The sequence below is a fragment of the Trichoplax adhaerens genome, genomic scaffold (genome assembly GCF_000150275.1).
Source record: "Trichoplax adhaerens TRIADscaffold_13 genomic scaffold, whole genome shotgun sequence".
NCBI lineage: Eukaryota > Metazoa > Placozoa > Uniplacotomia > Trichoplacea > Trichoplacidae > Trichoplax > Trichoplax adhaerens.
In genome coordinates this window covers 1,196,937-1,212,535 of record NW_002060955.1, presented here as the reverse complement: position 1 = coordinate 1,212,535, position 15,599 = coordinate 1,196,937, and the positions used below count along the sequence as shown (strand labels likewise).

The following is a 15,599-nucleotide window of genomic DNA, read 5'->3' as shown; positions in this document are numbered from 1 at the left end:
CTTTAAAAAATGTTATCGATAACAGGTTGAGATGCGACAAAGCCAAAATTGTTATCGTGACTCACCATTGGTATTGAATTACGAATCAGAAATTTTGAAACTTCCGAAAACGTGATTGGAACAGAAACAATTCATTTGATCAAAGAGATATTGAGAAATATAGCAGCTAGTTTGTTAGCCTAATTACTGTAGATACAGTTATTGGATACTACACTCATTTTCGAATGGCAAAAAATGGTATGATCAACGGTTAACTTGACGAATATTTTAATGATTCTTGCAAAGACTGGCTATAGTTTCCCGCTAGTATCATAGGCTAATAATCTTTTAATCCATAAATAGAGTTAATGTTGCGAGTAATGCCTTAATAGACAGGGCAAAGTTAAATTTCTAAAGCAGATTTGAAATAGCGCACAATTTTTCCTTCGTCTTTCAGAGAAGATTTTCACTTTTCTTCTATGCTACAATTCATCAAAGCAGTTGCAAATTGTTAAAACAACCCGAATAAGAATATTCAGCATTTTGGGTTTTAACCGTGTCTTGTATAATAAGGATTTTTTATAAACATGTCTAATACATGCTTAATGTTACGCTGAATGATATAATAAGAGCACTACAGTACTAGTCCGCTAATATAAAATACGGATAAAGCTCGAGATCCTGTTCTTACAGTTTGCATATTAATGTAATTAAGTATTAGGATTGAAGACTATTAGAAATACTTAGTATGATGTACGGTAGCGTGACTTTCTATAGTTATCTTAAGACATGTTTAATTGCTTATAACTATAGACTGCAGTGGAAGATTCTATGCCAGAATACAGATCAATATATACGAGTACAATACGGTGTCGAGTTACTATGAAGGCTAGAGGTAAAAAATAGATGGATAAATCATATACGCGTAATTGTATATGGTTAGTTCATTATACTCAGACAGGTAGAAATAATATCTATTAGTGAATACTGTAGCAATTTCTAAACTGGATTAATAATGGTCTAGTATAAAATGTTGTTACGAATAATAATCTGGATATATGTAAAATATGGTAAAATATTGCTATGCTGATCGTGGCCGCCAATGCAAGAAAAGTATATAAGCTGGCAACTAAGATTATTATAGTCCTTTTTAATGCCCTCAAACAAGATTAAAAATAGTGAGCGCTATTTTAGATTAAGTCATATTAACCTAAGTATAAATCTTAAAATGTTGATTGAAAGTTTGATTTAACATCGAAAATGGGTCGAAGATATGAAATTTCCTGATACTATAACTCTTTTGATCCAACATTTTAGCTCGAGACAAAATACGGACTTCATTATGAATTATTGCGTGATTTAGTGCAATACAAATTGCATCGTACTCTCTGATTAGTTAGAGATTTTCATTCCTATTTGTTACACTAAAATATTTGTGTCACAACCCTCACTCGTGACAAAGGAAAGTAAAGAACTCTAGTGTAGTTACTTAAAACTTGGGCTATTTCTCCCAGTACTTTCAGTTTCTATGAGAGAAGTATTTGAGAACTCGATTTCTCGGCTGATCTCCACAGATAACTGACTAATTATTACAATATTCTTCACGATATGAGTCTTGCCGTTTCTTGAGTAATTACTAACTTTATTCTACAAACACACGCGCTTAAATAGGTTTCTACAGTGAATTCCAATATTAACGAGTGAGAATTCATACTTTACAAGTTACATTAATTTGTATAATACCATTACTAAATATACATGTCGATATTCTCAGACTTAGATAGCTACAAGCTATCAGGTGTTAAGACGCTTAACCTTCGTCCATATACAGCTCAATTTTTAGATTAACACACCTTACAAACCTACAGTAAATTAACTGTTAACGACTTCTATTTTTATCTCATTTCTACCATCCTATTATCAGCTACAAGCGCATTAAGCATAGCACATAACCTTATCTTATCTATTCATAAGCATTCAGTTACTTAATTAGTAACAGCGTACCGCGACAATTTGATACAAAGAGAACCTTGTATGCTGCCGTATAGCAACGCTAGGAAACGTTGACTTGGCAACAATTGTGACTAGTGATATCTAAGGCAGAAATCGGTAGTGTTTATGGTTTTAGAGTTAGCACATACGCAGAGAACAGGATTTTAGGATTACACACATAATATTCCGTAATAGCTTATGTAATAGTAAATAGTTATAGAAAATAGTGATGATTGCAAGCATTATAAATATTTAAATATTAAAAGGTATATTTGAATACATCGCGTAAGTAGATTGTTAGATGTTCTGAATTCAAGATTAATGTAGAATTGCTATGTAAAGAATATCTTAATTGCAATACAATCTGAATATATTACATAAATTATGTGTAGATAAGTTTTTGCAATATATTTACTAACTCAAAGGACTATCTCGGATTTTACGTAAAGAAATATTTTATATTCTTTCCCCAAATTTCGCAGAAATATTTGTAAATACAAACAGTTACAGCTTTATTACATTATAAAATAACTACATGCAAAGTAGTGTTGTAATAATTGAAATCTGAGCGATAGGATATCACTAGCTTGAAGCTCTCTTTCTAGAGTTTTGCTTAATGTAAACCTCCATGTATTCGTAATTAGCAAGCTTGATAGAAATGGAACTACCTGTAGTGTACATTAAAAATAAGTATATCGCCTGGTTGATCTACAAACAAATAAGTATTATAAACTAAACTGTTAGAACGTAATAGATTCCATTCTAAATTAAGATTATTTAGAAAAAGCCGTTATGATAGAGCTAATTAAAATATAAACAAAGCAATCGATTATTTTCATCTAAATTAATTTCGTGTTATTTTCTATCAGTATTAACTTGATAGCAGTGATATTCACCATATTAAAAGTATTTTCCTCGTTCGGTAATCTCCTTATTTTTGAAATTGTCAGCCACATTATAGCAGACAAAAAATATATTTTATTAGATTATAGCCTTATTTATGGAAATTACTAATAAATAAATCTTATTCTGTATTTACAGATCAAATATTTTTAGGAAAATGAAGCTGCTGTCATTTAATATTATATATCATTACTTAATTAACTCTACCGGTAAATAAGTAAAATATCTAATAGTGTTGAAAGATTTTAATTTATTTCTCCTGTAGAGTAACTGTGATATATACCGATCACGAAATTCCAAATTTTAGAAAAATAAAGGCTTTATTGAATCTTATAAAAAGATTAACTACTCACTGCTCTACTCTAGCCGAATACTACTACTAAAGACTTCTAGAAAGAACTAACAGAATAATCTAAAGTTGCATGCTTTTATACTTTTCGTAGCATTTGCAGCTACAATTCGCATGGAAACCTTTTACCTTATTTTACACGTAGTTAATTTATTCTTAGTAACACTATTCTACTGCGGACCATCATTAATCCAATATGGATACGACTACAGTATTTACGTAGATATTATTTACACCAGTCAAAGTACAATAAATTAACCATATCCTTATATATGATTTACAGTTCTATTTTTACCTATAATCTTATTAGTAACTCAACACCTTACTGTATATAGTCATCTGTACCCTAGCATAGAGTCTATACCACTGCAGTCTATAGTTATGGCTACCAAATATCTCTTAGGATAAATATAGAAGTTACGCTACCGTACATTATACTAAACATGGCTAACAGTCTACAATAACAATACTAAGTTACATTACTGTAACATATCAGTTTGTGTGAAAATTTAAACATATTTAGATTTTATCAATGCTCGCTTTATCTCTTTTCATTTGCTGCATCTTTTGCTGTAGCTATAGGAATAAAAAAATTGGGCAAAAGAATAATCTTATCGTCTTACCCTTTGCTTGCAACATAGAATATTAGAATTAAAACTACAAACTATACAATTTGCCCAGTTTAGTAGTCTTACCTCAGAAATTATTAACTTTAACTTCATTAACTCTAATTCCTTGTCTCTGTTACTCAAATGCGATTTTGAACATGCATTATGAATTTTTCGATTGTATCTGGGAGAGCCGACTAGAGTTACTGATTTAAATTTGACTTGAGATATCTATAATTAAAGAGTTAATATTATAAAATTGCTATATTGGATTTATTGGTGAACTATCTTTAGTGTTTCATTTGAAATACTCCGTCCAAAATGTAAATTGTGGATTTTGAATATTCTGAACTGTACGTTCAAGTAATTCAGAATAAGTTGATTTTTATCATCCTAATCGTACACGATGCATTCTAACTGTTCTGCTTATTTGATAATATATCTAGTTTCTTACTGCCTAAATGCTTTGTTAATATGGTTATTTACCTTCGGGATAAATATTAAAGCCATGGACGTTGTGGTACATAAGATTATAAATCCAGCTTTTAAAGCATAGCCCGCATCAAGAATTAGATGAGATACCAAGTTAATAGTAACTCCAGCGCAGCTTAGGACGAAAATGTTATAAATTGTCATAGCGAGAGAACGTGAATCATTGAGTGAATCAATATCTATCTTTCTTGTTTTCCATGCTAAAATTACACCCCAAAGTAGTAGAAGCATCTTATAGGAAAATATTGCTGCTAGCCAAATGGTATTGTGTGAAGACTGGCAGACTTGAATTTGTTTTTGTACGATGATTTCTATATTTATATTTGAAAGTTTCTGTGCACCCAAATAAATATTAATCAATAAACTAAATAGTAGACTTATTTTATTATAACGAACCAACTAGTGATAAGTTCTCCTTGATCATAATTTAGGCCAAGAAATGAACTCTAATACTAAGACTGTAGCGCAGAGGTACATCAAATATATTTCGTACTTGCATTTAATTTCTAAATATTTACGCTCAGAGAGTGCATTAGCTATGCGATTTTTTTATTATATAAATGTAATTTTTATAATTAGATACATTTTTTGATTAAGATGGATAATACAGGCAATTATTACCTTTACTTTTTCGGTATTCACTACAGTAGTTTTAATAGGATCTATTACGGCCCATAAAATCAAAATCACAGCATCAATTGCAAGAATCTGCACTACATATCCAATCAATCGTAAGTCCTTGACAACCTAGATAATTGAACATAAAATTGCACTTGTTGTCAGTTCATTGGCGTATAATTCAATTTGGGTATTACGTGAACTAATATATGTCATTTAGTATTTTTTTTAGAATCTAATTCATAATTGAAACTTGAAATTTTAAAATGCGACGCAACCAACCAATTTTAAGCCACTGGCATTAAAGAATATTCTATATATTCGCCAAGTCTTAACAGTTACTGCACCAAATGCTATAGTAAAACCTAAACTTAGAAACCAAATTTGGATGGTGCACATGTATTGTCGTTGAATTGCGGGAATGAAACGGCCATCTAGTCCTAAAAATACTACCGATAGGTAGCACATGATACATCCATTTAAGATACAGTAATTTAAATTGGGACTTGACATCTTGATAAACCTAGCAGTTAAATGCAAATTCAGTGTTAACTAGGTTAATCTTAGTTGAAAATATTTTTATGTGATTCTATATAGTACAATTTATTTAAGCTTCATTATATAGAAGAGCTTCATTTATTCAATACACTATTATTAAAATTTTAAGTGTTCATAATTGCAATGTGAAAATCATTATTCGTTATCTTCTTTACTAGGTATTAACCTGTTATTTCTAAAGTAAGCCACAAATCCCGCAATAGCTACAGCAAACACTATTCCGGCAGCAGCAAAAGAACAAAACGAAATGAAAACCACGTTGGATATGCTATCTATCTGGACTATAATTTCCACTTGATCCCGGGGTCGGTAACCACCTTAAATTATAAGTAAATCACTTGATATTATTTTAAATAGTCTTTATATTTCTAGCTTGCATTTATTAATTTTCCCGTCAAATAATTTGATATACATACGAATTATTTGTAGTACAGATACTATACCTGGCCAACTAAAAGTTTGTTTTACTATTAATTTCTTCAGGTCTTGTCGATAGACGCCAATCATTTGAAGTTTATCATCTGTAAAATAATATTTTTTAAATTATGACTTATAACCCATCTTTGCTAATGCTATTCATTGAATATATCAATGCACCCATTCATAAAATGGAGTTTAGTACTAGTTTATTATAATTTTCATATAGCAAAACATATACTACAGATTCTACTCAATATATAAATCGTAGGCCATAGTAAATCACATACAGAATTTTAAGCAGCGTATTTTATTACCGATTCTCTAACGATTTGTGATACTACATAGGAGTAAAACTAGGTCTGGTAGTAAGGAAGAATTTCTTATGACAATAGATAATGGAAATTATGGTATGGACTAAGAATATACTCTACAAAAATAGCATAGCTGCTTAAATGTGATACTTAGCTAAACTATAACTTGAAGATTGTGAACAGATCACTTGAACTTACATAACTAAGTACACGAACAAAATTCTATGATTACTATCACCTTTTGTAAAGTTGAAATCGAAACTCCTAAATTATCATAAGCTTAGCTTCATCTGCTCATTATTGTCAACTGTCTTAAATTTTGTATTACTTTTTAATTGTAGGTTATTTTATTCTACACAATATATTGACAACAATAACCTATCAAACAGCTTCGCTAGAGTCCAGAAATAAAAATATAAAGCTTAAATATCTACTATTTTAATAATATTATGTTTCCAAATCTTATTTTATGTTATCATAAGTAACGCCATTAATATTATTTGATATAATTTTAAATCAGATCTAACTTCTAATTTTAGTTAATTGTTTGTACAGCATGCTCAAAGTTAGCAATTGGTTATCACTTGTTAATTAAAATAGATAAATTTTATTTTAAAAATTTTATGGGAAATTAAATTATAAATTTATCATCAATCTCACCTTCTTGTCGTAAGATTTCTATGTCTCCTAGCCGAGTCCCATTATCAAAGTGTACCTGACCCTAAAAGTACAAAATCGTTTAATACTTATGTTAATATCTATCTGTTAATAACTTCAATGTATTTACATAAGCTGCAATAACTTTTTGTTACAGTATCAATCTAATTGACTATAAGTCTTTACTGGTACATACCGTTGTGCCATAAAATTTAATTCGGTTCAATTCGTCAGCCAAAATTGTATTGGTTCGTTTATCATTATATTGAAATTGTTTCAGTGAGTAATTTAGATTTTGCAGTCGATTTTCTGTGGCATTTAAAGCTAAAGCCATAGTCCAGACAGCATCATAAAGCTGCCCAGCTACCATACAGCGTGTGCTGCTAGATTTAATTTTCGTTAGAAAATCTTGATAAAATTGGGTTCCATTCTACAATATGGTTAGTTTTTATATTATTACTAAACTTTTAATCGATTATTAAATATATTTTATAAGGAACAAGCTAATATATACCGCTACATCTATTGCGACAATAATTACTACAATTATTATTTTTGGCTGCGTTACCGGTATCGGCCGTAACATATAAACTTCCAAAGAATTATGATACCTTTCCGTAAATAGTTTGTCGATGAGATGTGGAATAAAGGGGTACTCTCGAATAATAAGTCGAATTGATAATAACACCTTCCAGTTCTTCAGCGGTACAGTTAGAATATAGAGGCTCTCTACTCCACCAGTTATTATCATACTTGCCAACCATTAACCAAACGTACTGATATCCGTAAATTCCGGCTTTGTAAGCCTTTCAAAAATTTACATGGATGTAAAAAATTATTGTCTTCTTAAAAAATAAATTTAATTTATCCTTTTCTTGTCACTAATATGGTTACGGTCAATTTCCATAATTAAATAAAGGCGATATTAAGAACTTAAAAATAAAAATTAAAGCGATTGAGATCTATATTTACGACATTTAATCGTACTTTCTAAATTCTCTGACAGTCGACTCATATGCATTAATGTTTTAGAATTTACTGAATTTGTGTTACTGTGACACCTTAACGCATCGATATAAGTAACTTACCGTATATCGAATGTCGATATAACTCAAGTTATTGCTACATTTGTATAGAGTTTTCTGGTTTATTCTCACTGTCAGTTTGAGTACCGTACTAGTTTTTTCCAGTTATATAATACGTAAGATTTCTAACTCTTGAATATCTGCTAGATTCTATGGCTTTCTCTATCGCTGCATTTATATTTTAAAAGTGATGACAGCTTTTATATTTTTCTAAAAGCAACCGATTGCGTTGCATTTTTGAAACAAGCTAAAATGTAGAATAGTTTGAAACATTTTAGGAATGGATAAGAAAGAATGATTTTTTTAGTAGTAATTTGGATCACAATAATTGTAAATTTGAGGTAAGGAGGTTTACAGCCAGATAAAAGAGTTTATATCAGCAAATATTGAATTGAGTTATTACTACGAAGACTAAAAACTGTCTGATTATTTAGGACTCAAATGTTCAAGGAAAGAAAAGTATTCCATTCGAAATTTCATTTACGAATTACATTGGCACTGCATCGGAAAATACAATCATAATTAAATCTTTTTAAGCCTTATTATATTATCAATAATAACTGCTGATCTTTAATTAAGAATGTAATACTGATTATTAGGAATATTTAGCATTATTTATTGTGTAATGATTATTATCTTTGGAAAGTTTAGAATTTAGTATTATTTAGATTATTTATATCGCCATGTTTATTTGGTTTTAGAACGCTTATATCATTCTTACTTAAAATGAATGCCAGTAGTTAAGGTAATATATAATTATATAATTGATCAAAATATATATGATAAATTTTTTTATTTCTAAATTTGCTGCTTACATGCGTATATAGTATCAAATTGAGTATCAATTTATTAGATTAGATTATGGAAATTCCATTTCGGTTTACAAGGAAATTCAGAAATAAAGACTGCAAGCCTAAAAGGTTGAACGGTAGTTTAATACTAACCTCGCAAAGCAAAGGACTGGTATTATGTATATTACCCACCACAACAATGATTCGAGTATCCTTTTCCTACATTGGTAGTAAATAAAAAGACTATCTCAATAGTGTTTGTAAACTAGTAAGAAGAAGAAGAATTTTGCCTTCGCTTCTTTATGTGTCGAATAATGTGCTGTACATTACTAAAAAAAACAATAGTCATATCGAGTGAATTGTGCATTAGCATCCGGGAAAGCGATTAAAATACCTTAATGCCATTAATGGCTATAGTTTGCTTACTATCGAAACTTTCCATAACTAGAATTTCAATATTTGCCTTGGATAACTGCTGCTGAATTAAAGTTGCTACCTGTCGTGATAATAACAAGTAATTAAAATTCAGACTAGATACATCATATTTACATAGCAGCTATAATATTATTAACATTATTCCGTTACTGAAATCAATTTAATATCTACTGCTTAATTTATTCAGCCAAAGCTTAAAACCCAATGTAGTATCTTCTAATCGGAACAACGACATTACCATGGTAATATTTCATCATTTTCGCTCTATTCTGTTTTCAAAATTACTGATGCACATATCTAAATGGGTAACTGTTATAAATGTGTTGTTGGTTGAAAGCATGATTTTTATAGTTAACCCGATGATGTGCTGTTTTTTTACTACTGCATTACTATTAAAAGCACATCTGAGGGCAAATCTGGCTATAATTGCAGCAAATCGTTTACATTTTTTAATTATCTGTATACTGAAAGCGTTTAACTGATATTTAAGTCGACGGATTGTTACAGTGTTAAATACTGTATTACAGTAGAAATATCTATGTTAGGATAATTCTGTTAGACTATCCTTATTTAGTTAACTTCTAATTTGGATATACTGTGTTTTAATATAGCACTGACTTTTTATGACAGTGACTCTTATACACATACTGAAATTAATAGTTATAATAGGGAATGCAAACCATCTACTTACAGCTCCAATCATTGTGATTGTAATTTACTTTTGGTAGACTGTAAATTATCATGGAAATGTTCCGTGATAGGACATATCATAATCTGACTATTCTGTATTAGTCATTACATGTCTATGTTGGTAAATACTGTTGTCTGCATTAACGGAGCAGTAGCTAAAATTAATATCTAATTCAGTAAATCATTCCAATGTTAATTGTATTAACTATGACTCATGAACTATTGAGGAGTAGTATATAAATGCAGTATATCGTGAAATAAAGTGGATTCTCCAACTTAGTGTTTAACGTAAAATACGAGGTGTTTAAGTCTTTGTGTAGTCTGCTAGTAGAGCAAAAGTGTTTGTGATAGTGCAGATATCGTTCCTTGATACGTGGTTCAAGGAATTGACTTATTGATCGTATATTGCGTTATCTTGTTGCAAAGCTGTTTTGTGACACGGATACTTATATTCTAATCTAGTCTAAGACATAATAGGTCTTTCAAAATTGAGCTGCTATAATAATGATTTTCTACTTTTATCGAAATCTACAAAATATAATACCAAGTACTAAGTGATCACATACTCCTGGGTAGCTTCCGCTGGATGCATAAACAATTGCGATCTTTTTCCAACTAAAATGTTTAAATAGAGCAATTTGTGCCAACACATAACTATCTTCAGTAATCGATGTCCGATAGTAATTAGGATATTTCTTTCTATTGGCCAAAGATAAATCCGATGTCGCATAACCCATCTTAATAAAATAAAGCGATATTTACTGTTAGAAAGTAGCCAATTTTAATAGCTTTCATCAACTATAGGTAATATGACTTAAATAATTAAGATAATATTCAATAATTAAAAATGAATTGTCAAACCAGGACTACATGTATCGATTTTCCAAAAGAATACGGTACATGTCCCCAAAAATAAGCTTCCTTCTTTATTTTAGATTGAACATAAATTAAAACGTGTAATATTGGAAAGCAAGTTCTAAGATAATTGTATCGAGTTTAATGTAGTGGCTGAAATGTCCTAATAAGTAAACTAATTTTCTTAGATTGCTAATTAATCTGTCAACACTATAGTATGCGAATATGGAAGTCTTTAGTAATTAATAATATAGCGTAAAACGGTTCGGTGTCTACATTTCTTCATTGAATTGCATCAGATTGAAACTATTGTACGCTAAAGACTTTACAGCATTTTAGATAAATCGTTAAGAAAAACTTACTGGAAGAACTTAGAAACACCATGTAAAATATATGCTTTCATCTGTTTGAGATTTAAACCTATGGTGCTATGTACCTGTGCGTGGCATAGCGAAAAGTGTCTTTACTATTATACTACTGATAATCTCTTGCACCAATCTTTATTTTAATTTTTTCTTTGTGGATAATGTAGAATGAATCATTATAAATTACCTGAATTAAATTCCAGTATTTTGTTATACTAGCGATATACTGATTTGCGGATGTAATAAATGGGCCAATGACGGCTACCTTAGTAGGCGGATGAGAAACGGCATCGATAAAATTTTTAAGAGCAGTGCCTTCGTTCATCTAGCGAGTTTTACAGGAAGACCAATTGATGCTCGGTTATGTTACTTTTAAATTAATCTAAACATACTTCTGCATATAATCAAAATTTCAATTAAAGAATAAATATAACACTCCTACCTTACTATCAGCGTATTCTAAATTCAATTTAAAACCAGGCAAGATGCTATCATTTTTGTTAATGTCTACAACAGCCATTTGTGATGCTGTCGTGCACGATTTTCCAAGTTCAAACAATTTATAAAATGGAATCATACATAATACTGTCAAATTCTGGTACGTCCAGCAGCTACCAATAAGGCACACAAGAATCAAGATCATCGGGAATAACTGCATCATAAGTTGGCTAAAAGTTTTTTATCAAATTAAGAAAAGATTCTCATCCTAGATGAAAGCAATAACGGACGAACCTGTAATAGGGAGAAAGTTTACACCGTTTAACTAAATAGATGTACTAACTACTTGCAAATATCGAGTTATTTACGTAATAATTCAATTACAAAGAAAGCCTAACATTTTAAATTTTACAATTTATATTGTAATTATGCATATTGAAATTAAATAACAGTAGCACCGGTATAGTTCATTATTATTTCTCTTCTTTTTTTATTTGTAACAAAAGAATAAGAATAAATTACAGCTAGGCTATACTTATGTAACGCTTTAATTCAACAATATAATGACTTAAGTAAGATATTTATTAAATAGAATCGAATATAAACATTTACCAGATAACAATAATGGAAATTTTTTAATTAAAACAATTTCTTATTCATTCATTTTACTGATCTCTATAAAATACACTTGAATAGTACAGAAAACGTTAAAAGCTAATAATAACAAGAAAACCGCAAGTATAGGCTATTTATATAATTCTAAGGCCACTTTTTAAACTATTTATAAGATATTATCCTCTTTTGGAAAAGCGTAAGATACAAACAACTTTGGAGTTATGATTAGATCTTGTTTAAGTTTTAAAAAAACAGTAAATTTGCATATTCTGTTAATTATCTTTCTGACTTGCTATTCCTTGAAAGCTTGATTGGACAGCGTATAAAGATCAGTCCTATTTAATTTAAAAATGGTGTGTAATAGCGCAATATTGATATTGGATTCGAATTGCAAAAGGGTAAGTTGATGGCAGGTATCGATATCCTTATTTATAGTCTGAGTTGCGTATTTCTTACAGTCTATCCTGTCATTCTCAGATGCGATATTTTCCCGACATTATATTCATCATATAGTACAAATTTAAAATAAAAATAGCTTGAAAACAATTTTTCTTTGCCTTAGTTTCTATCAATAAACAGTTTTACTTTTTTCTTTCAGTATACTCATAGTTACCGTCAGTCATAGCTGTAGCATAAAGATAAAGTGAATATAATTGCATAAAATTCATTAAATTGGCTCGCTAAAAAGAAAAATAGTTAAGATTATGTAATAAATAATATACATGATAACGCTTTATTCCAGCAGCATTTTTAGGAAAATAAATAAATTAGCAGATACCTTCCTTTTCGGAAAATAAGCTAAGTTCAAGGGACAATTAAAATACATTCTCTGTGCTACTATACGCTTCGCTTGATACAAATTTCTCATTAGTGTCTTATAACGTCATCTCAATTGATGTAACAATTCCAAAGCACCATGAAATGACGGAAGATCTGATATCTATTGAAACTTAGCAATTGTAATATTTTTATAAGGATGGAGGCTTGAAAGTATTACCTTTTGTGTTCGCTTTCTTAGTTTGGTAGCAACTATAATCAAGTCCCAATAACACAATTAATTCCTAAATGAATGCAAGAATGGGTATCATAGCATAAATATATATCAGTATCATTACTATAGTACTAAAATTTATAATTCACGAAGGGATAAATTATTAATACGCTCTTTTTTTTGGTTAATCCATTTATTTTCTAATAAAATAGCTCTACTTGATGATTAGGAACAGTAGACTGAAATCATTCCAGATTATTACTATTATTAATTTTCTATTAAAAATACCTATTATATTGTAATTAAATGACCTGTTCTTGTCATTGGCTCCAGTGCTAATTTTGATCTATGATTTCATTTACAAATTGATTACGATGCAGGAATATGATAGACCAACAAGAGGCAATATATGTCTAAGCTTGGTCTAGGTGTAATCGATTAAGATTGCTGATACCAATCATCTATGTCCTTGAGACCTTTGATCAGCTTGTCATAATTCCTTATAAATTAATTATTAAACTTTAACCTAGACCATATTGAAAAAAATTGAATGAGAATTTCAATAGAGTTTGCTAAATTAGAATGCAATCTTAGAGCATTCAAGTTTCTGTCATATCTCGAGACGTTTGTAGATATATCTCCGTTATGCACATGTAATAACTATCGAAAAGCTATCGCTATTCAGAGAAAAATTATCCAAATGAGGGTAAAGCAGAAGGGATAACAAACTCATATACATACTCGTAATCGTTAAGTTATTCAAATATACAAATTTTGATTATTAATTACTTGAGAATTGAAATCGCATACTCATGCTATATTTACAAACTTACCTAAATCATTTATGCAAATCTAAGACAATAGGCGTTTTTTGTTTCTTCGCTGTCAAATTGCTAATTTTTAATTGAATATGATAATTAGATCGTCAATGTTGCCCAGATGAGATTTCTGCATAAAGTTGATATTCGCAATGTTATAGAAAGTAGCACCTGAAGAGCTTATTCTATCAAATATTTACTCTTAAATAAAATTTCCCTTAATGGGCTAAAGGGATTTCAATTTAGCCGCCATTCTGAAATATGCGTAGATCATAAATCAAGAGAGAAGATTGTACAGGAAAATAAAGAAATCACATTCACTGAAGAATCCAATATGTAGGGTAGCTCTAATTGTTACCATCTACAATTGATGATAAAATGGAAGATAAATACCATCCAATTTCAAGTAGACAGTGAAATTTATCATACTCTTAATATCACCATAGTAGGTTTAATACGAGGCTTATGGCGAATGATATATGTTATTATGCTTTTATTTATCCTTGGAAACCATGACAATTAGTTCATGTATTAACTCTCTAAGGAAGCATAGGTGACGTTTATATTTCGTGACTCATTTAAACTCTAAGGACAATAACAGCAATAAAATATAACATATGACATTCATTTCTTAATGATAGATTGTGAAATAGCAAATTTAATTTCGACCTCGCTTCTTGTTTGAAAGGATATAATTCTTTTGCTAAAAATAATACTGTTAATAATTATAGTCACTTATCTATCATAAATAGCTTGATTGAAGGCAGCTAGTCATTTATATTGTTAGATGAATCAGTTTTATACTGAAAAATGAAACTATACAGGAAGTATCATGGTTTGGTAAACTTGGGAACCAGTGAAGGTGCGCAGTTTCTCCCAGTAGATAGAATAGATATCAATAAACTAAATCTGGGTAATTTTTTTTATTCTCAGTTTCTATACCGTACTCCTTGCTACTGATGATAACCCTTTACTTTTCCAAGTTTAGAACACGATGATTGGCAGACGGACGAGGCTACCGACTACCATCATATCTAAAATAACACTGATACTAATCATATATAAGCAGGATCATAACAAGAAATTGTACCATGGCTAATGTTTTAGTATCTTGAGAATACTTTACCATGCTGGAACAGGGCAAAAGTTTGTTATAAGTTTACTGAAGGTGAGCTAATAATAACTATATAAATAATATAAAACTATACAGATATCTATTTAAAATATGATAATGTAATGGATGAGTAACTGTAAATACGTTCCCAGATAGATTATCTAATAGAATTTATGTTATGGCATCTTCGCAAAAGTTACTCCGTAACAATCACGGGCAATTTTCTTCCTTTTATTTTTACTGGCTTTGAATGGAATTACTTTACATATTAACCGGAGAAAATAAACTCTTAAGTAAATATAAAATATCATTAATATCCAACATCGCGCTATATTAGTATTTTACTTAACTTGGTGTCTCTAACTAAATGTATAAATTTGTCCATAACGATAATAAAAAATCATTTTAAATTATACTTTGACAGATATGATGGCGATGATCTTAAATACGAAGATAATTGTAATACTAAAAGCTTTTTGAATAAAGTTGGGCTTACGATGAATCTACGTAAAATC

General features: G+C 29.8%; 1 protein-coding gene across 1 annotated transcript in view; it reads right to left on the bottom strand.

Moving 5' to 3' along the window:
* Window positions 1–4,281: 4,281 nt before the first annotated feature.
* TRIADDRAFT_30267 (uncharacterized protein) overlaps window positions 4,282–15,599 on the bottom strand; it is a gene marked incomplete at both ends in the record, with an annotated part of 58,290 nt that continues 46,972 nt past the window's right edge. The window contains 3 exons of the mRNA XM_002115990.1: window positions 4,282–4,656; window positions 4,951–5,070; window positions 5,224–5,464. Of these exons, the coding sequence (XP_002116026.1) occupies window positions 4,282–4,656; window positions 4,951–5,070; window positions 5,224–5,464 (736 nt within the window). The remainder of the gene's footprint in view (window positions 4,657–4,950; window positions 5,071–5,223; window positions 5,465–15,599) is intronic.